The sequence below is a fragment of the Natrix helvetica genome (genome assembly GCF_964273705.1).
Source record: "Natrix helvetica genome assembly, chromosome: 2".
Classification (NCBI taxonomy): Eukaryota; Metazoa; Chordata; class Lepidosauria; order Squamata; family Natricidae; genus Natrix; species Natrix helvetica.
The window spans coordinates 161,469,079-161,490,163 of NC_138552.1; the positions used below are offsets into that span (position 1 = coordinate 161,469,079).

At 38.3% G+C, this 21,085-nt stretch overlaps 1 protein-coding gene across 2 annotated transcripts in view; it reads left to right on the forward strand.

The window, feature by feature from the left end:
• Positions 1–21,085, forward strand: part of LRRC1 (leucine rich repeat containing 1) — a 116,908-nt gene that overhangs the window by 56,963 nt on the left and 38,860 nt on the right. For both annotated transcript variants that reach the window (XM_081944029.1, XM_081944030.1), the window contains exons 9-11: positions 5,376–5,494; positions 7,931–8,014; positions 19,972–20,087. In XM_081944029.1, the coding sequence (XP_081800155.1) occupies positions 5,376–5,494; positions 7,931–8,014; positions 19,972–20,087 (319 nt within the window). The remainder of the gene's footprint in view (positions 1–5,375; positions 5,495–7,930; positions 8,015–19,971; positions 20,088–21,085) is intronic.

Sequence of the window (21,085 nt, forward strand, 5' to 3'; positions counted from 1 at the left end):
AATCATTTTAAAAGCCTAAAACCAGTTTTGCAAATTTTTCCTATTTCACTCCTTTGATTCCAGATGGCTTATTGATGTTTGCAGACAGAGAAGTGTCTTTTTAAAAATATTTTATTTTAAGGCTATTTTTTAATAGCTGAGCAGTTGTGAACCACCACACTATTTATATACTATATTCCTGCACAGCTGTGCAAATGCATGTACATTACTATAATTTTTTAAAAAAGAAACTACAGACAATTTGAAATAGTGCAATTTCCCACTTATCTCCAGATTACAGCACTGTACTATGGCTTGCAACATCCACTTATGCTGTAAATGCAAATTATTAAATATACATGGTACTTCAATTTCTGCCTACTACAGTTATACAACTACAACTTTGCATAAATGTATATACAATTTGGCTATGCTATACACATGGAAATACTGTATTACATTTATTAATACATGCATTTCAAGCAGCCAGTGCATTCGAAGCAGGTCTGACACAGCAACACATGAGAAATATAAAGTGCTTTCCTACAGGAAGTTAGTAAAACAGGAATAAAGACAATAACAAAGCCATCAAGGCTTGTGTAAATAAATTACACAACAGAGCACAGGTAAATTAAATATCTGCATGCAAACTTCCCCCAATTTTTAGCATTGAATTGGATCACTTGCAAAGAGAAGACACGTGATTTGTTTTCAGCAGGAAGCTTGTATTTTGGTGGGACATAAAATCTTCCCTTTTATCCATACCCATACCCAGCATAAGATTGTTTTAATAGAGAACTAAAAGGGGCTTAGTGACTCTGGTCCAATTGCCTTACTAGATTCATATCCTTGGAGGTTGCCCTTTAGCTATCATTATACTTACCTGGGAGTTGTCAAATTTTGTGGATGTCCTAAAATGCTAAATGAATTTTTGTGATTATTCCTTCACCTAAAAAAAAACAATGAATGGGCTTCTTTTTGATAGTAGTGAGATGGCCATTATTGACTTAGCACTCTGTACCTTACCCTGTACCTCTCCCTCTTACCCTTACCCTGGCGATGAGTCATCTCTGTTCTTAAGTGAATGTCTTTGTAGCCATTGGTATGCCTCCTCCCTCAACCTTTGGAAGGCAGGAGACACAATAGAGCTTTTACTGTGTGTTTAAAAAGCACACCGTGTATAAATAGGGCTGCCTGGACTGTAGCCTCCATCCTGCATCTGTCATGCCTTGCTAACCAGCTCCTTATCTTCAAGGTCAGTCTGCCCCTATTTTCAAACCTGTGATTGTTAGTGTCTGTCTAAAAGTATACCTTGCGTATTCCACCATCAAAACTCTTACATTACCCTTGACCTCAGGGAAGGGAACATGATTACAAGCTCCCATTCAGCTCTGATGAGGCACTCTGAAACCAGTCTTCTGACCAGTTCTCCCTGAAAAACACCACAAATTTTCACACCTGTTCGTTTCATCAAGGAAAGATCAGAATCAGATTAACCAATACTTGATCTGGGAGTAAAAACAAGCCAGTCCTGTGATGGGATGAGGAGATTTCCCAGTGTGATCTGGTGTCGCCTGCAGTTGGAAGTCTGAGGAAAAGGTCTGAGGAAAAGGTCTGAGAACTAGCTTATTGCAGGGAAGTGCAAAGCAGAGAGATGAATGCGAGACTCCCTCCATTCTTAAGGTTATCATGGCTTTCCTTGTGGCGAAACCCTGGTGGTTCACCTCTTTTGCATGCCGAGTCATTATTTATATTTCCAGACATCTCAGCAGATGGATTTCCTCCAGACAGCCAGTTCTGGACTTACAGCTGTTCTTTTAATAATTCAAAGTTAAAACAGCCTCAGAAAAAACAACTTACGATCCATCCTCGCACTGATGGCCATCACACACAAACGCACGCACACACACAGTCACATGATCGCAGTTCAGGAGCTTGGTAACCAGTTTGCATTTGTGACAGGTTCAGCGTCCTGAGTCGTGTAATCATGATTTGCAACTTTTTGTGCTGATTTCCAGCAAAAGTGCCTATTGGGAAACTGGATTCACTTTACAAGTATGGTGATTTGTTTAGCGGTAAAAATGTTTCTAAAAAATGGGTCTGACTCAACTTGTGACCACAACATGGGATTGATGGGATTCCAGTCCCAATTGTGGTTGTAAGTCGAGAACTACCTCTACTGTTGATGGGCAACCTGAAAGACTTGTTTATGTTGTACAGTATGTGGACTCCAAAAGAGCCGTACTTGACCTCAGGATATGAAATTAGAGTCAGGAGTATTTGGCTTGTAACTACTCTCTGCACAATTGGAATGGGGGAAGATGAATGATCAGTCCCCATCTGCTGCTGCTCATAGTTAAGTATGGCTGTCACCTATTGGCCCAACATCCACTCATGATGGTGTGCCTATGTGAACACACCCCTATTTTGCTGAGTGGGGAAGAAAACCTGGGAGACATCCTTTTGCCCAAGTACTATGTTCTGACCCCTGATTTTCGGGGCTGCTGGCCCAGCAGGAGCCTGCTGGATGGAGCAACTTGTGGACAACTCAGTCATGGATCCAACCTTATGAGGATGAAGATCACTCTTCTGAACTGTGCAATGTAGCTTTTTGTGCACTGTTTTTCTTCTGGGTTCCTGCTCCAGTTAAGCCTGTGCCCTGGGAAACAATAACTGAAAAACCCTAGGACGGTCTTTGCAACAGGTGTGTCTCCAGGCAGTGAGTCGGGCTAAATAGGAGGGAAGAACAGCTGTCCCTGCCAGCTGAAACTCCCCTTGGCTTTAAGAAGCTTCTGCTTGTGGGCACAGGGTCAAGAAGGACGATTCCTGGTGGCTTAGTTCTATGGAGTTTCCTTGCCCTGATTTGTTGGCATCATCCGTATCCAAACTTGCCCACAGAATCCAGCAGCAGATTCTAGAATAAGAGGAAGATGATAAAAAGAATTCAGGCTTAGCTTAAGTTCTCACAGCTCCCGTTTCATATGAGCAAGCCTCTAATTATTTCCACTGTCTCCCACTCTGCTTGCAACTACTTGGGGGTCACTGCCCATAAGAACTCAGATCCTAATCCCTTTTGGATTTAGTGTTTTGATCCCACCCTTCCTCTCAAGAAGGCAATGTGGCCCATACAATTATCTAGGCTTCATACTGTTTTGCAAACCCCAAGAGAGACAAAGAGGTTTTATGTGGAGTGCTCACTTAATGCTATCACTGTTGTTCCTGAAAATACATTCTACTGTACTACCTGGATCAATGATAAAATGTGCAACAAATAATATTTTGTGAATATTGCTTTTAAATATTGAATTGTTGAATACTTATTGGTAGCCAAAGTTGAGCAATCTTTTGGTATTTATGATCATTTTTGACATCTTTTGCAGTGTGCCCCTGAAATTTCTCCTCTTAAGTAGCCATAGATTACTTGCTTAAGGATGTCTTCCTTGCTTTTCTGTCAGAAATGTACTTCTGTTCTTCACTTGTTAGAGCAGTGATGGCTAACCTTTTTCCCATCACGTGCCAAAAGTGGGGGGAGCGCAAGGGGTTCATGCACGGGCATGCCCACACCCATAATTCTATATGTGCATGACCACCCGCACACATGCACGCGTGACCATCCACTTTTAGCATGTGATGGACCCATTTTTCGCCCTCCCCAGGCTCCAGAAGCTTTCTAGGAGCCTGGGGAAGGTGAAAACGGCCTCCTCTGCCCCCGTGGAAGTCCTCTGGGACAGACTTCCAGTTTGTCCGTAGGGCCATTTTTTGCTCTCTAGAGGCTTCAAGGAAGCCTCCTGAAACCTCCAAAGCACGGAAAATGGCCCTATGGGCAACCTGGAAGTCTGTTCCTGAACTTCTGGTTTGCGTGTTGGGTTGTTTTTCACCCTTAGGGAAGCCTCCGGAGGGCGAAAACCAGCTGAAAATGAAGACCAAATTCAGCTGGTGCATGCTGGAGCTGACAGGGCAATGCCTCACATTCCCTAACAAATGCCATAGGTTCTCCATCACGGTGTTAGAACATAGATTTCTTTTTATGGTAGTCAGGTACTACCTTCCCAGAGGTTCTTCCGAAATATTGTTGAACCCTCCCATCAATCTGGCCAGCAGAATCAATGTTGAAAGATGGTAGGAATTCCACTCTAACAGCATCTGGATGTCCATGCGTTGCCCTTTGGTCAACCAGAAGAGAAGGCATATTTCAACTTTAAATGTTGAATAACCTTATTTTTGACTGGTGCCTAAAAGAACACAAGGAGAACACTGGGTGAGGCTTGTTGAGGAAAGTAGTTATTGTCTGTAGAGGGTAAAGGGACTAGCCTGGAGGGACAGGAGGAAGACAATGATCAGATAAAAAAGGACTGAGTCCAGGGCAGGAATGTAACTTGAGTAAACATCTCAGACTTAACCTTTTCTAGTTCTCATGAAAATAAAAGGGAGAGAAGAGGGAAGTATATTCAGACTATATAGCTTTTCAGTAAAAGTAATACTGACCTATATGGCAATGGTTTCTTAGCCAGATCTGCCTTGAAGGGCTATAGTTGTCTTACTGCATCTATCTCATAGCTTTATTAGAAGACTTTTACCAAGATGAACCCAAAGGCTTTGGGTATAATGTCTCAAATAATTACTCTCATCTTTAATCTTTCAGCTAAAATACTAGTTGGGCAGGCTTTTCATAAGCTTATGACTTTTAGACAATATTTGGTTACAGTTTCTACAATTTCCAATCAGGATGACCAGTGGCCTAAAAAAACTTTAGAAAAACTAGATGAGATTGCTAGGGCTCACTGCTTTAGAAGAGTGAGGAAAGTCCTCAGGGATGACTCATACCCTGGACAGCACTTCTTTACCCTCCTACCATTGGGAAGAGATATAGAAGCGTAGCCAGCTGCACAAACAGGCTGAAGAACAGTTTTTATCCGTGGGCTGTCAGACTCCTGAATGCGAAATAACATCATAACTATGTAGACTCGCAGGGCCGGCACAACATGTAACATGTTCACACTGGTGCAATAGGATTGGGTGTTTGTTAATATGATTAGGGTTAGGGGTGTTTTTTTGTCTTCACTGTGAATTGTATTGTATTGGGGGAGGGTGCACTGAGGAAGCTCAACCAACCTCATTGTACATATGTTGTGCACTGAGAAATAAATAATAATAATTATTAGAAACTTTAATAGTTTTTTAATTGTAAAAAATCTATTGGAAAGGTTATCTTTTGAAAGATATTCAGACTTTACTCACTAAAAAGGTTTTAAAAACTCGGTTTTTCAAGGATATCTGAATATTCTGGAGAATTAGTTAAGATTGTTTTCTCCTTAAATAATTGATAATTGCTGTAATTAGGACCTATAGCTTTGTTTTGTCTACACAGCTTTTTAAAAGGCTTTTTGTGTCCACAGGAAAGTTAAAAAAGCTATCCATCTTGAAGGTTGACCAGAACAGGCTTACTCAATTAACAGAAGCTGTAGGAAACTGTGAATGTCTTACAGAATTAGTTCTTACAGAAAATCAGCTGTTGGTAAGTATGCTGTACAAATGTTGGCATTAAATGAGGATGGCATGCTTGATTTATTTTGACTGCAGAATCTTTATTTTAAGACCTTATGACAATTACAGTAAAGTACAAAATAACTGAATTGCTATTCATCAGGATGCATTTTAAGCACAGTATTGAATACCATGAAGTTATAGTGAACCAAAACTGAACAGTGAATGAGACAGAGACAAGCATGAAATCCATTTTAAAGCAGACTTCCCTTGAATTTGGTTGTAATAACAAATTATCCATCAAAGATTAGGGTTGTAGAGGAGAAACCAAATTTATGAAAAACATGATAACTAAGTATAAGACCTAATAAAGGGTGATCTTTTACATAAAGTAGTTGAATGCTGGCATGCTAAATTATGTTTTGCCTTTCTGCAATCACCTCTCTCAAACTTAAATATTCTAGTGCTTCTTAATGTAATTTATGAAATTTAATAAATATTTAGTAATTTAAATAATAAAGATCGGCCGATAGTTTTGCAACAGCTTTCCCAGGAGGAAATCCCATTAAGCGGATAGGAAAAAAATAACTGCAGAGAGGAAAAATCTGTGCCAGCTGATTTTGGAGGAAAATGAAAAAGACTTCAATTAAAATTGATAATATGTCTTTAAAAAACAGACTGGTTTCAAAAGCATTGGGATTGAAGAAAAATTAACCTAAAATGTAAAAAAAAATCCTTGATAAAAGTAATTTGTTGGCTGTGGTCAAATGAATGGGAATCAAACATTCCAAACTCTGTGAATTTCACATTCCTGGTTTCTTACAGGCACTCTGCCATCACTGAAATTTAGTCAACCTGAAGGATTTTGTAGGCTTCTCCAATTATAGAGGTTTAAGGAACAGGTGTGTGTGTATGTGTGTGTGTGTGTGTGTGTGTGTATCTGTGTGTGTATCATAAACTCATCTGTCTTCTCCAAAATATTTTTTTATATATTTTAAAAGTATTTCAACTAAGCATAATTCAGTTCTAATAGGAACTATAATAGTTGATTTGAAGTAATAGTGGGAGATGCAGAGATTGAGTTTCAATGTTGGGGTCTGAGTTTGTTTGAATGGCTTTCAATTATTCTTATTCATCAGAAGTCTTTCATCAGACAGTTCATCAGATTGTCATTTGCACCTTTGTATTTTCCCTAATTGTTTTGTTTAATATTGGTGGATCTTTCCTGACCATATCAGCAAATTGGCTGTTCATTTGCTGCAGCAGATTTTGCTGGTTGCAGGTCAGTGACAGAGTTAAGAAGTAGTTTTATCCCCTTTGTAGGATAGGGTTACGGAATAATTTGTCTAATAAATGGGGAAGAAGGAATAAAAACCTACAAAGGTGAGGAATGGGAGGAGTAAGAATGGAACACCAGATGTTTGCTTTGCAGTGAGCTAGAACAAGATGTTACAGTAAAATAAAGGCTGCAATTAGTTCTCTCTCTATTATTGCTCTAGCTTGAGACTAATTTGCTAGCCACTGTTCAAGAATAAGAAAATACTTGAGAGAGGGAAAGAACCACAGTAGTAATCCTATGTAATCTGCCATAATGTGTTTTTATGAGTACAATAACCATGAATCTCTTTCTTACTATGTGAATTGCCTTCATTTTTCTTGTTCTCCTGTGAGTGGAGAAAAAACATAGGTGGCCTTCACCATCGATCTCTGAAACATCAAAAATATTAATTGGAAAATGAGGATCATCACCATGTAGAATAAGAGGCTTCTGAAACAAACTAGATGTGATCCTCTTTTAAAATAAGTACCGTATTTATTCGAGTATAACGCGCACACGTGTATAACGCGCACACCCTAATTTTCGATGAAAAATCGGTATAAAATTTTGTTTTATACAAAAAATTGTTGAACACGCTGCGGCTGCAAGCGAGGCGAAGAAATGAAGAGGGGACTTTTTTTTTCTTTGCCCTTCGCTGCGGCTGCGAGCGAGGTGAAGAAATGAAGAGGGGACGTTTTTTTTTCTTTGCCCTTCGCTGCGGCTGCGAGCGAGGCGAAGAAATGAAGCGGCAACGAGGGGACATTTTTTTTTCCACCACCCCAGCCCAGCCCTCGTTTATAACGCGCACCCACACTTTGATTCCTTTTTTTGGTACAAAATTTTGTGTGTTATACTCGAATAAATACGGTATTTCTTATCTCGGTTACTCACTCTGGTTTTTCAATTGTACCAAAAATCTGAGTCCTTTGAACTTTTAAAATCTCAGACATCTGAAATTCATTGTTACTTTGTTAGAACTCCTCTTAGTAAAGTTTTTGGCCATCTTAGAATTCAAGACTTATCTGTTCATCATTCTGTTTAAAGATGAATTCTTAAAAAAAATTAGCATATGAATTAGCTCACTGCTTGCTTTCCACAATGTACTTTGAAATGTCAATAATATTAATTGGTGACATTGTTTTGTTTCAGACCTTGCCAAAGAGCATTGGAAAACTAAAGAAGCTGAATATATTGAATGCTGACAGAAACAAACTTGCATCTTTACCTAAAGAGGTAATTAATGTTTATTACTTTATTTACACTGGGAGAAATGAAGTATGTAGTTTTTATTTAGAAAGAATAGAATGGGAATTACGAATAATTGAAGAATATAGATGTAATAAAATTTGCATGTGGAATAGTGACTACATTGCACTGAAACTAGACCTTTCCATTTGTTGGTGATTGTAATGTGACTGATATTTGTTTGGAGATTAAGCAAAATAATTAAGATTTTACCTCCTAGCCTTGGGCTTCTCAGAAAAAGGAGGAGGACAGCTGTTATTTGTGTCAACGTCTTTTCTCCCTGTAGGTGGAAATCTGAAATATTATCTCATGTTTTAAGAATAATTGAAGGCCAGGTCATTTTCCCACAGCAATGTTCTGGAACATTATCTGCAGTTAAATTTGGGATTCTCTGTCAAACTACTGTTGAATGTCTCTAGCTATTAGGAGTATTTAGCTTATTAAAACTAAAATTACTATGTAGAAGTATATCTCAAGACTGTGCAGGTTCTTAGATAATTATAGCAAATCGTGTTAATAATATCAGATGTCTAAAACTGCTTGATTTTTAATCCAGTAAGGATACACTGCTGAAAATGAGTCAGCACAAGGTTTTTTTTTAAGTTTTAAGTTGATACCTTGGAAGTAGGTTCCATGATATCTATGTAGTAAGTCGAACTTATCAAGCATAATAACCAGTGCTAAGATTAACTGAACATTACACAGGAATATATCTACTAATGGTTTAAACACATTGAGTTGTCTGTATTTTTCCAGAATACAACCTGATCCAGTTTCTTTTTTATGGAAAGACAACTTGAAATGTTTCAGTGTTTTGGCCATAAAAAACAGTGGGATCACCCCCTCAAAATATCTTGCTTCTTACGTATCACCCTATGATCAGAATAATAGAAAGCATAGTAGCTGATGAAAAGTGCGACTACCAGTGTAGTGCTTGTGGAAAAAGAGAGAAAAAAATAACTTTTTTGAAGATTCCAATTATGGAATGATTAGGCTCATTCTCCACCTATACTGCCACCCCCCCCCCCCCAATTAAAAAACTCAAAAGTGTAGCCTTCTGCTTTGCCTGAGAAGTTTGCTAATTGAATGGAACATGAGGAAAAGTTACTAATCTGGCTTGAAAGAAAGAACACAGAGACCTCACTTTCTCACACATCTCTTTCAAGTTAATTATCTACAGGACAAGATGCATCCTGGTAAATAAAATGAATTGAAGTCGGCTTATTCACACAATTGAGGCTTCTTTCAGAAATGTTTTTAAAGTAAACCTCCTCTTAGAATTATGTCAGCCTAATCCTAACCCTGAGGGCAATCGGGAACATAGACTGTCTCCTTCTGCCTTTGTTTTTACAGGCTCATTGCAAATTTACCATTTTTTATACACTGTATATATCTTGGCAGTCTTGTTTCTTGAACTCCCACTTCCAAAATCATTTATGCAAATCTAGGCAAAACATACATGGCTTTTAGGAGAGACAAACACTCTGCTGGTCTCTACAGGCATTAGGTTGAGAGGTCAACAGTCTTTGAGGAACAAAACAATAGAAATAAAAATTGATTAGATGGAGCACCTGGATATAACAAGACTATCCTAGCACATATTCTGTATGACTGTTAATGGTGACTTTTCCCCAGTTGGTAATGTTCACATTTTCCCTTAAAAACCTACCAATCACTGTTTTTAAAGGGTTGTGTGATGGAACTCCCTGGGGCAGAAGCAGCACAGCATAGCAAAGTGTGTTGAGTACCACTTTGGGGGTAGCATAATTTATGTTGATATGATTTCCTCCTGGCTTTGAGCAGAATGGAAAATATGGCAAAGCAGCTGTGTGGATACATTGTGAAGTCCAGCTTCAGCAGAGGAACAGAGACTTAGCTAGGTAGTCAAACAATGCCATGATGGGTGGAGGGGAAAAATCAGATCTAAAAAGTCTCCTTCATTATACCAGGCATTCCTTAAATGCCTTCTACTTAACTCCAGAACATTTCCCCTGCTCTCTCCAGCCTAAGCCAGAAACAACAAAGATGTGTCCTGTCCTTACTGTAGTAGCCTGGGGGTGGGGGGGTGTTAAAAAGGAACACTCAGTTGCAAGAAACAAGGAACCTTCCAATCAAATCATCTAAAGTAGCATAGAACACTTAAAAACAATTCCACTCAGGGTGTTCTTTCATACTCAGACCAAACCAGCTTAGCTTGTTCCGTAATCGGACCAAACCTCACTAAATATGCATTTTTATTTTGACAATGAATCACTCAAAGAAGTATTCAAGCTTGAAGTCTTCAGTCCATCCTTAGAGGAGAGCTGAGGACTTCAGGACCAAGGATGAAATCGCAAAAACTACAGTACTTCTCAAATGAATCCAGTTGGTCTCCTAAAATAGTTGCCATTCTTCAGTCCAAGAAGATTTCCCCCCACATGCATTTAGCCAGCTTGGTTCTCTTGGTTACAGCATCAAGCAACGGAGGGATAAAAACATCAAATAGAAATACTTCTGGTGGTGAATGTTGTTTCTAATGTGGTTGTTTGATTTCTGTCACTTGCTTGAAGCAAAATATGAACATGTGCTATAAATAAGAAAAGCAGCACATGGTGTGAAAGTCAAACGATCGAAAAAGATGTAATGTACTGCTTTCAGGGAAGAAAGACTTATTCAGGGAAAAGAGAAGGGCTGGTGGGTAATTGACAACAGGCAGGGATATAAACTCTGTAGACTAATGGCAGCAAGGATGTTGGTCTTGGAAATCAGTTTTGTCCTATTTAAAAGGCTTAAAGCAGTATATAATTATTATCTGGGTGGATGTGATATTGCTGTATATATTCCCTAAAACTCTTTTATAGTCTATGCCTGCCTTTCAAGGTGAAAGGAAATGCTTAGTCAGAGGTTCTGCCATCTGAAGGGTTGGAAGCTGGAGACATTGTAAGATTTGCTATGCATTACTCTTGTGTAAGGGTTTTGTATGGCCTTCCATCTCTTAACTGTCTAAGATCCAGCATAGGTATGAGGCAATGAACATATATTGATCAGGGAAACTTCTGAATTGGTAAAAATATTAAACAGCTTTATATATTAAGGACCCATGCTTTTATCTCGGCTTTTATAAATAAATATTTACTCTATATAATGTAGTAATTGCATTTCTCTCATAATTTAGACAGTAATCTATCTCTGATCTGCCTGGATAATTTATTCTGGCAAAATGAAGTGTTAATAATGTGGAATAAATCTGAGAACCTGAGACCAGGAAGATACAATCCTATAATTACACCAGCAATGATTCTGTTACAAGAGAATAATTTACTGAAAGCAGAACAATATTTTCTCTTAACTAGATAGAGCAAAACAAATTGTCCTCTTAGCTGAACACAGAGGAGACATGATTATAGAAGTCTGTCTAGTTTAACTAATTTTAGTCTTTTGTTGACACAATGAATGCCTTTAGTTGTTAACTGAGAAACATCATGGAGGGAGAAGTAACAGAATAACAGAGTTGGAAGCCAACTTGGAGGTCTTCTAGCTCCAAGAAATGGTATAGCTCAAGCAGGAAGCTATACCATTTCAGACAAATGTCTTCTTAAAAATCTCCAGTGATGGAGCACCCACAACTTCTGGAGGCAAGCTGTTCCACTGGTTAATTGTTCTGTTTAGTTCTAGGTTGGATCTCTCTTTGACAAGCTTTCATCTGTTATTTCTTGTCTTGCCCTCAGGTGATTTGGAGAATAGGTTGACCCTTCCTCCTGTGACAGCCTCTCAGATATTAGGAGACTGCTATCATGTCACCTTTAGTTCTTCTCTTCGTTAGACTAGACCTATCCAGTTCCCCACAACTGTACAGTTTAGCCTCCAATCCCCTAAAAATCTTTGTTCTTCTCTGCACTCTTTTCAGAGTCTCAACATTTTTTGTATCATAGTAACTAGAACTGGACGCAGTATTCCAAGTGAGATCTTACCAAGGATTTATGAAGCGGCACTAAAACCTCACATGATCTTGATACTATCCCTCTGATGATGAAGTCCAGGACTACATTGGTCTTTTTGGCAGCTGCAGCACATTGCTGGTTCATACTTTAGTGACAGAAAGAGTGTCAGGGTGGAAATTCAGCCCTGTTCCCCTCCTGGGGTAATTGTATTTAATGAGGGATGAACCGTGGTTTTTCCTTGAAGCATACTTTATAATTAAGAAAAATAAACCCGAGATATATTCTAAGAAACACATTTTATTGTAAAGAAAAGGAAAACAAAAACTTACTAGCTAATGATTCCATTTTGGCAGAGTTCCTGCCTACCTTCTTGGCAGGCGAACAAAGAAGCAATAAAGTAGAAAAGAATGTGGACATGCGTAGTGAGCTTAGTGATAAGAGTCAGATCAGTCTACCGTATGTCTTACAGTTTGAGCACAGCTGGCAAACAAAAAAAAAACGCAGTGACAAAAAGAAGAATACAAAATTGGTAAGCATTTACATATGCTGAAATGGTAGAAGATCCACTCATCAATAAAGCATATGGCCTGATTTGATGAGATGTGCCTTATTCCACAATACATCATGGGTAAAAAGTGTTTGGGAAGATGGAAGTGATATTTCCTGTTCTTACAAGATCAGTTGTATCAAAAGTGTTAGAATATAACAAAACTAGAGTTGTGCGAATGAATAATCTTTGACATAAAAAATAAGCACCATGTAGATGGGCAAGCCAGACTGAATGGATTTTTAGAATGGAAGATAATTGTTTTGTTGGAAAAGGAGGAGAAAATAATGAGTAATGCCAATCTTAGGTATATATGTTATACACCACTTTGTAACTGATGGGTAGTTTTTATTTACAGGTAGTCCTTGACTTACAACCATTCATTTAGTGACTGTTCAAATGGCACTGAAAAAAGTGACCTATGTCCATCTTTCACACTTACAAAAAAAGCATCCCCTAGTGCAGCATCCCCATGGTCACATGATCAAAATCCAGATGCTTGGCAACTGGCATGTGTTTATGATAGTTGCAGCTATCACCCGGGGGTCATGTGATCATCTTTTGTGATCTTCTGACTTGACAGCTGTTGCAAGGAAGGTTGTAAGATGAGGGAAAGTTCGCTTAACTGTCTCGCTTAGCAACAGAAATTTCGGGCTTGTCATCGAAATTTGTCGATTGACAAATTTGTCATCGTAAGTCGAGGACTACCTGAATACATGTCCCCCAGGTGATTTTTCTTTTACCCAATCTGCTGGGCTCCAGAACAGGCACCAAGGATACATTGCAGCAGCTGGTAATAATATAAGCCTGATTCAATTTCTGAGCCTTTTGGCTTTGTCATGCGATGTCACAAACACACACCCTATGTGCCATTATGTTATTAATTTGGTCACTGCAAATGCTTCACTAATTGTGTTAAAAGTAACATTTATACACCAGAAAGATCCCTTTTAAAATGCTGTTCTAAATATAATTTTATGTCATAACTGGCTGTCTCAGAGTTTGAAATCCCATTTATATGTCTGGTGTTTTATTGTTAATCATAGTCATCAGTACTATTTTCAAAAATAAGGCAATATAACAAAGGTACATTTTTGCAACTGTAAATGTATTGAGATAGAAATCTGGTAAGACTCCAGACCAAAGAGATCCAATAAATGGTATCTTTAGGTTGCTCTTACTCAGGGGTGGGGAACTATGGCCCTTTTACGACTTGTGAACTTCAACTCCCAGAATTCCTGGGCCAACTATGGAATTCTGGGAGTTGAAGTCCACAAGTCATAAATGGGCCATAGTTCCCCATCTCTGCTCTAACTAGAAATGATAAGCACTGACTTTGGGGTAGAATTCAGGCAGGCAATTACATTCCATAAAGGAATATCAATTTATTTTATTTCTGCCTGCTTGAAATCTCAGTAGAAAGTGTTTTCATTTCATTTCATACAAATGTGCAGTTCCTTATTTTATCACTCTGCTGAGCAGTTGATAAGAGTGGGAATTGCTTTTCATAAGATACTTTCCGATGTGCTGTACAGTGATAATGGAAGTCATAATGCTTGGTCTTTGATTCCTGCTTTATGTCTACAAGTTTGTTTTCTGTTTCCCTTAATGGCTCTATCTATAGATATATTCTTGCTCCCTCTCCTGATGTATTAGATTTTTTAAATCCTACCTTTATTATTTTTATAAATAACTGAAGGCAGTAAACATATCTAATACCCTACTTTCCCTACAACCACAACCCTGTTGCGTGAGCTGAGCTAACAGAGAGTGACTGTCCCAGCTGGCTTTCATGGCTAAGGTGGGATTAGAACTCAGTCTCCTGGTTCCTAGTCTGGCGTCTTTACCACTAGAGCAAACTAGTTCTTTTATAAAGAGTATAACTCTGCTAATAAACCCGTATTCTTGTTATGACATACTTAAAATTTCCTTTGTCCAACCACTATATCACAGGTGTCAAACTTGATCGCATCACGTGACGTTATGTGACATATCACGATGTGTTTTGCCTTTGTGGAGCGGGGAGGGGGGCGTGGCCTTCACATGATATATCTGACCTGCAGGCTGCTAGTTTGACAACCCTGTGGTCTATATGCTCAGTTCTGAATTCTAGTAAATTGTCCTACTTAAAAATGCAAATACTGAAGAATTCTTGTTTTCTGGGTTTAGAGAACTCCCTAATTATATTTCCCTCAGTTAGGTTCCCCTAAAAATTCAAACACAAAACAATTCTCTTTGCCCTATTTGTGATTGTCACAGAGCTGAAACTACTCTTGTAATTAGATAAATTATTCTCAGAACCATTTTGAATTCAAAGTTACAAAATGAATTTAAAAGAATTGTTCCACCCATCTTCAAAATCCTAACTCTTCACCTCATAGTGCCAATTAGGTTTCTTGCATATCAGGATTTTGTTGCACTTGGGCTTTATTTGTCCTGCCACATGTTCTGCAAATATATTAAAAAAAATTTAAAAAATTGTAAAAAGAGAGTGAAATATGTAACAATGGCTTACAGTTCAACGTTGAAGCTTTACTTTTGGGACTTTAGTAACAACTAGGCAGAACTGCATAATAATGTATCATTTAGTTTGTACTCATACTTAACAGTTAGGGTTTTAGTATGTCAATTTGCTGATGTTCAGAATGCACCAGGTGTATACAGGTACTAAATATCTGGTGATTGTTCTGCTCTATTTAACTAAGTTTCATGTAATATTTTTAAAAATCCTTAAGCCATGTCTGTATGTCATTTTATTATATTCATTTGTAAAGAAAGGGTGGCAAACAGCTACTTACCATAAGCAAATGGTAAGTACGGTACTTAGAAACTCTGCAGAATGCATGCAGAAATAATTTGGGGAACTGGCTGAGTCTGACCCAAAGTTAGGTAACAGTATAGCATTTTGGATTGGTATATAATTGTGGCAAGACTAACTTTTAATATATTGGGAATTACTGAATTATACGTGGCTGGCATCTTTGTAGCATTAGGGGAGGTACACCTTTACTTCATTTTGTAAAACTTAAATTAATGAAAATGCTGTGTTCTCTTGTCATTGTGTTTGTGTTTGTGTGTGTGTGTGTGTGTGTGTGTGTGTGTGTGAATGGCATTGTGCAGCCTGTGTTTACAGTACAGTGCTCTGTATTAAATCAAACAATTGTATTTTGTGTTTTTCTTAATTGTTAGCTGCTTGGAAATTTGAGTCAGGTAATTCTTGTCACTGTAAGTACCGTTCAGCCCACAGTTTTACCAGCGCCCTTCATCTGACTGCTTTCAATGCATGATGATTCAAACTGGCTGGCTCCACCAATGCACTTTCATTGCCCCCAAATCTTGAATTTCCCAGCTTAAGAGAGAGGATGCTTTCAAAGAGGCTGCATGGCCAAGTTCATTCTGCTATGTCCCTGAGGCACAGCTGTTCAAAGCAAACCACTCCTTGTGCACAACAGGGAATCATCTAACATTCACTAACCACAATAATTGTGTGAAGTTTTTATTTTAATTTTAGATGTATTTTAGTTAGACTAGTACAATAGTTTTGTTGCAGCACTTTACCTCCTGCAAACGGACAGAGCACTTCCAGAAATTTAGTGCATGGTTTCTCACTTTTAATAGTAGTCTATGATTTAAAAATATACAATGAACTTGTTGTTGCTCCCATTTTTGACTCCTTGCATGGAAATAGGAAAGTGTATGTGTTCACAATGGAAGGAAACATGAAAATATTTGTTGGTAACATTTTACATAATATTAAACTGTGATGAAAAGTATAGTGCTTGGAGTGGCTATTGAAAAGAATTTCATTTATAAAGGTAATAGCTCAAAATAGGTTTAGTTGAATTGACCTCAATAGCTAGGTATAATTTATTCAGGAATTTAGAATTGTATTTAATTGGATTTAACTACATCAATGTATTTTTACTTTGATCCTCATGACTTAAAGGTGACTTTAAAATGGCTTGCTGATAAAAAAATTGTGCCAAATTTTAAGGAGTTCAGTTCCTTTTTAAATCGATGTTTACCATTTGTGGCAAATAATGTTAGAATTTCTTTATCCATTAAAATGGGCATTTGATAGAAATGTCATCCATGTTGGGCATCTTATAAGGGGAAATGTGATTGCATTTGTCATAGCATGCTAGCCGTCTTAAATTAGATTTTCAGCTGTGGATTTAGAAAATTTTGTGGTTCTCCATTCAACATGCATAGTGTTAGCTATCTTAAATTTCAGACAGAAGGCATCACAATAAATTAAAAATATTCTTCGATCTATGCATAGTAACCAAAATAAACACATTTTTTTGTATTTTGGTAGTGATTTTCTAAAAGAATTACTTGTTAAAATAAAACTTTAGAATTGCTAACTTATTACGGTAATAGATCAATTTGATTTAGTACAAGTTAGACCACACCTAGTAAGCAAGGTATTGTTTTTCTTTCTCTTTTAAAAAAGAAAGACTGTGGTTTACAGTTAGGTTGAAGATTTGGGGTATTAAGTATTATATAAATGTCTAAGAACTCCGTTTGCCTTAAACCATTAATTGAAGTGTCTTCAATTAATGCATGATGCAGATGGCAAACATGCAGGAAATGTATGTCTTTGTATTTTAAATACTTACACTGTGAACAGTGTAAACTGAAGAGGCAAAGACTTTGCCTTGGGTGAATGGGTCCGTGTATTGTATTTTAATACTGAAGTGGCACCTCTTAGCATTTGACCTACATTTACACATAGAAAGAAAAATGGGATTTGGGAGCTGAATATTAAACAGTGGCAGAACAATTATTACAAAATCTACAATTATTAGAGCAGTGCAGTGATCTGGATTGAAAAGGGAAAAGAGGATTTGGAGTGTGCAGAGGTACTCACATTGCCTTAAAGAAGCAAGCATTTTTTTTTCTGAGCTTACACCAAGACATTTATCACTGATTTCCACATTGCTTTAGTCTAATTGACTCTAATCGACTTACAAATGAAACAAACAAAATGAATTGTGTCACTATTTCTAGGACACCCTCTTGTTGTCAGGGACAAATTTATTCTGTTCTGAAATCCACTTAAAAAAAAAAAAAGCAAAATTCTAAAATTCTAAAAAAAAAGGGTGGGGATGACAATCTCACCACCAGGGATGAGCCTTTTTGTAAATTTTCAGCTGTGGAATTAGGAATTTATGTTGTTATGAGTTCAACATAGTGTTAGGTACATTAAATTTCAAGCTGAAGACATTGATTTATCACAATAAATTAAAAATGTTTTTCAATCTATATGTAGTAACCTCCAAGCAACCTCCTCTTAAATTTCAGGATAGGCAGAGGCTTCCATCAGTCACCCTCTGTTTATTCTTATGGGGTCTTGAGTGGTCTTGAAGACAATTAGATCTAAACCAATAAAGCATTTTATAAATAATTAGCACCTTGAATTGGAAACAGACCAGTAGCTGGTGCAACCTCCACAACAAAAGTATATTAGGAAAATCATGGGTCTGACCAGTTATTAAATTCATCTGTAGTGAATTATAGTACTCCGGCGAAGAGAATACAGGGACAAAGTAATACCTCAAGTTCTAGAGAAGGTTATACCTGGCGCACCAATTATAATAAATAGATGAAATCCTATCTGGCAACAGGTCCCACCTGTTCTTCAGGTGTGACTCTAGGGACATGACTAGACTGTAGAGCTGCTCTCTCAGGGGGAGCACCCCACCCCCATCCAAATGCAAGCTCGTTATCAACCCTGAAGGAGCTCACTTCTGAATTAACAGGCAGTCCATCTTACTTGCATTCAATGTAAGCCTGTTCCACCCTCCCCACTTTATAGTATGCTAGTAGATTACCTCTCCTAGTGGCTTCATGTACATGTTAAGCTAAGTAGGGAGGAATGCTTGGTTCCTTTGTGAAGGTGGGACTCTCTGCATCTCTGCCCTGTTTTAATAACTTTCAGCCCTTTTGCCAACTTGAGAAGCAAAGTTCACACACACACACACACACACACACACACACACACACACACACACACCTCTTCGTAATAACTAACTGGAATTGCCCAGGTAGGAAATGGTAGAATGATCCCAATATGGTTTCTCCTAATCTCACCCCTCAGCAGCAACTCAGAAAGTGTAATATTAACCTGAAAACCACTGAGAGGGGAACCTTATCTAAGTGCCATCATAGTTCTTCCACAAGAATAAGCAGGGGTGTTTTGTTTTTATTTTTTAAATTCCTAACTGGTATATTCTCCCCACCATCATCACCACCTCCTAAGGCACCTTTCCCCATTTAAGTCCAGATTGCCTCATAGCTCTAATAAATAATACATTTAGAGTATAATCTTATGTACAGTATGTGTTCTGTCCCAAGCCTCTAATCTATACTGATGCAGACTTGGCTGTCTGCCACAACTAAGGAGGGAGATAAGCAACCCCTTGACTAGGAGCCCAGAAAACTATCTCTCTGAAAACAAGGCTTGAACTCACAAAATTCTCCCAATCTTTCACTACGCCTGGATTAGTAAACCTGCAAAATTCCCCTCCCATCGCCCTACCTATAAGCTGTCTGAGTGGGGCCAATCAGTAGCCACCTGTTCCTATTTCCTTCTGTGTCCCTTTTTCCAAAGCTGCTCCCTCCTCCTCTCAGCCCTACGCATACCTACCTCAGGGACAGCCTCCCCCTGTTCTTCCTCACTGCTTCCTGACTCAGACGCCATCTGGTGGCCAACAGGCCTCTCTAGTCCCTGCTCTGACTCTGAGCACCCCCCAGAGTCTTCCCCAGCCTCCAGGGCAGTCCCATAGTGTTCATCACTGTCAGATTCCACCAACAGCTCAGCCGGCCGCTGTTGGGCCACAACAGTATGTTAGAAGTATTTTGAGTGCAATAGCTTTTTTCTGACTAAATGTATAGGGTTATTGCCTCATTGTAATTATTTTACAATCATATCAGACCAAACTTAATGATACTAATACATAGCATTTGTTCTTACTTGAATGTAAGCAGTGGAACCCATAATATGTATTTACTTATTTGCTACATTTATAACCTACCTCTCTTTGAGCTCAGATCAATGTACAAAAAGGTCTCCCTTAATTTTATCCTTATAAGAATATCTATTTAATAAACTGGATTGAGAGAGGATGATTAGCCCATTTTCCCCTTTGGGCCATCCTGACTAAGAATCTTTCCAGTCCTAGCCCCTTTAATTGCTATACCACACTGCCTAATTCGTGCTTTTAAATCCTTTTTGTTGCTTATTATAATGTGGTCCATTCTTCTCCATATCTGCAATTAGATCTTGAGATTCTTGTTTTAAGGTCTCCTAAGATTGCTGTTTAAGTGAAATGCTGCACAAACATGATTATCCTAGTTACCAAGTATTGCCTTCATTTGTAGTAATTTACTGCAGCATGTACTCAGTTTACATGATTTACCTGATACTTCACACTGCAGCAGTAATTCAGTCTACTTTTCTTCCTATAAAACAGATTGGTGGGTGTTGCAGCTTAAATGTATTTTCACTACGGGACAATCAATTATCTAGGATTCCACCGGAGATATCGCATGCCACAGAGCTTCATGTTCTTGATGTAGCTGGAAACAGGCAAGTGTTCATATTAGCTCTAAATTCATTTTGCAATTGATTTGAACGGACAGATTTCTTAATGTTCTTACTATGGGAAATGGTGGGTTGGGGGTCAGGGGTGAAATGATACTGGTTCTGACCGGTTCACTAGAACCGGTAGCAAAAAATGCTAAGGTTCACCTGAACTGGTAGTAAAAAAGAAGCTTTAAAAAGTGGGGGGAAAAAGAGGTTCCGTGACATTCAGATGTGCCACGCGATCGTCGGAACCTCCCCCCCCAATTTTTAAAGCATTTTTTTTTACTATCTATTTGTCAGAACTGGTAGTAAAAAATGTTTTAAAAAGTGAACAAAAATGGTTCCGACAATCGCGCAGATAAGCTGTGAGCCACGCGATCGTGGGAACCATTTTCACTTTTTAAAGCATTTTTTTCCTACCTATTCACCCTAACTGGCAGGAAAAAAATGCTTTAAAGAGTGGGGAAAAGTTGGCCATGCCCACCCAATCACATGACCACCACCACTAAGCCACTCCCACAGAAATGGGGGCAAAAAAAGTTAGATTTCACCATTGGTTAGGGGTCAAATACATTGTAATCTGGTGTTAAAGGCTGGTCCCAGTTAAGTCAAAGCAATGTTGACTGGTGAATCACATTCACTGGATTATTGATAGCCACACTGAATGGTAATAAAAATTGTATTCTCAAGAACTGACAGAGGTTTTATGCTCTTGTCCCTGGGGGAAATGTTTTAGACTAGGAATGCAGTGAGTCTCTCTCTTATTCACTGCCAATGGAAAAGAATTTATGGTCCTTAGCTGCGCAGTCCATCACCTTTCCTCTTCAGATAAATTCCCTCTGAGGCTCCCTTCTGTACCTTCCAAGGATTCTGTTCTAATTATGTTTTTAAAAACAGATGCACAATGTTCCTATGGAGAAGAAAAATAAGTATTCCAAGTTTTAAAAACCCTTCACCATAACTATTTCAGTAATATCAGGGACCTAATGTGACAAAATGCT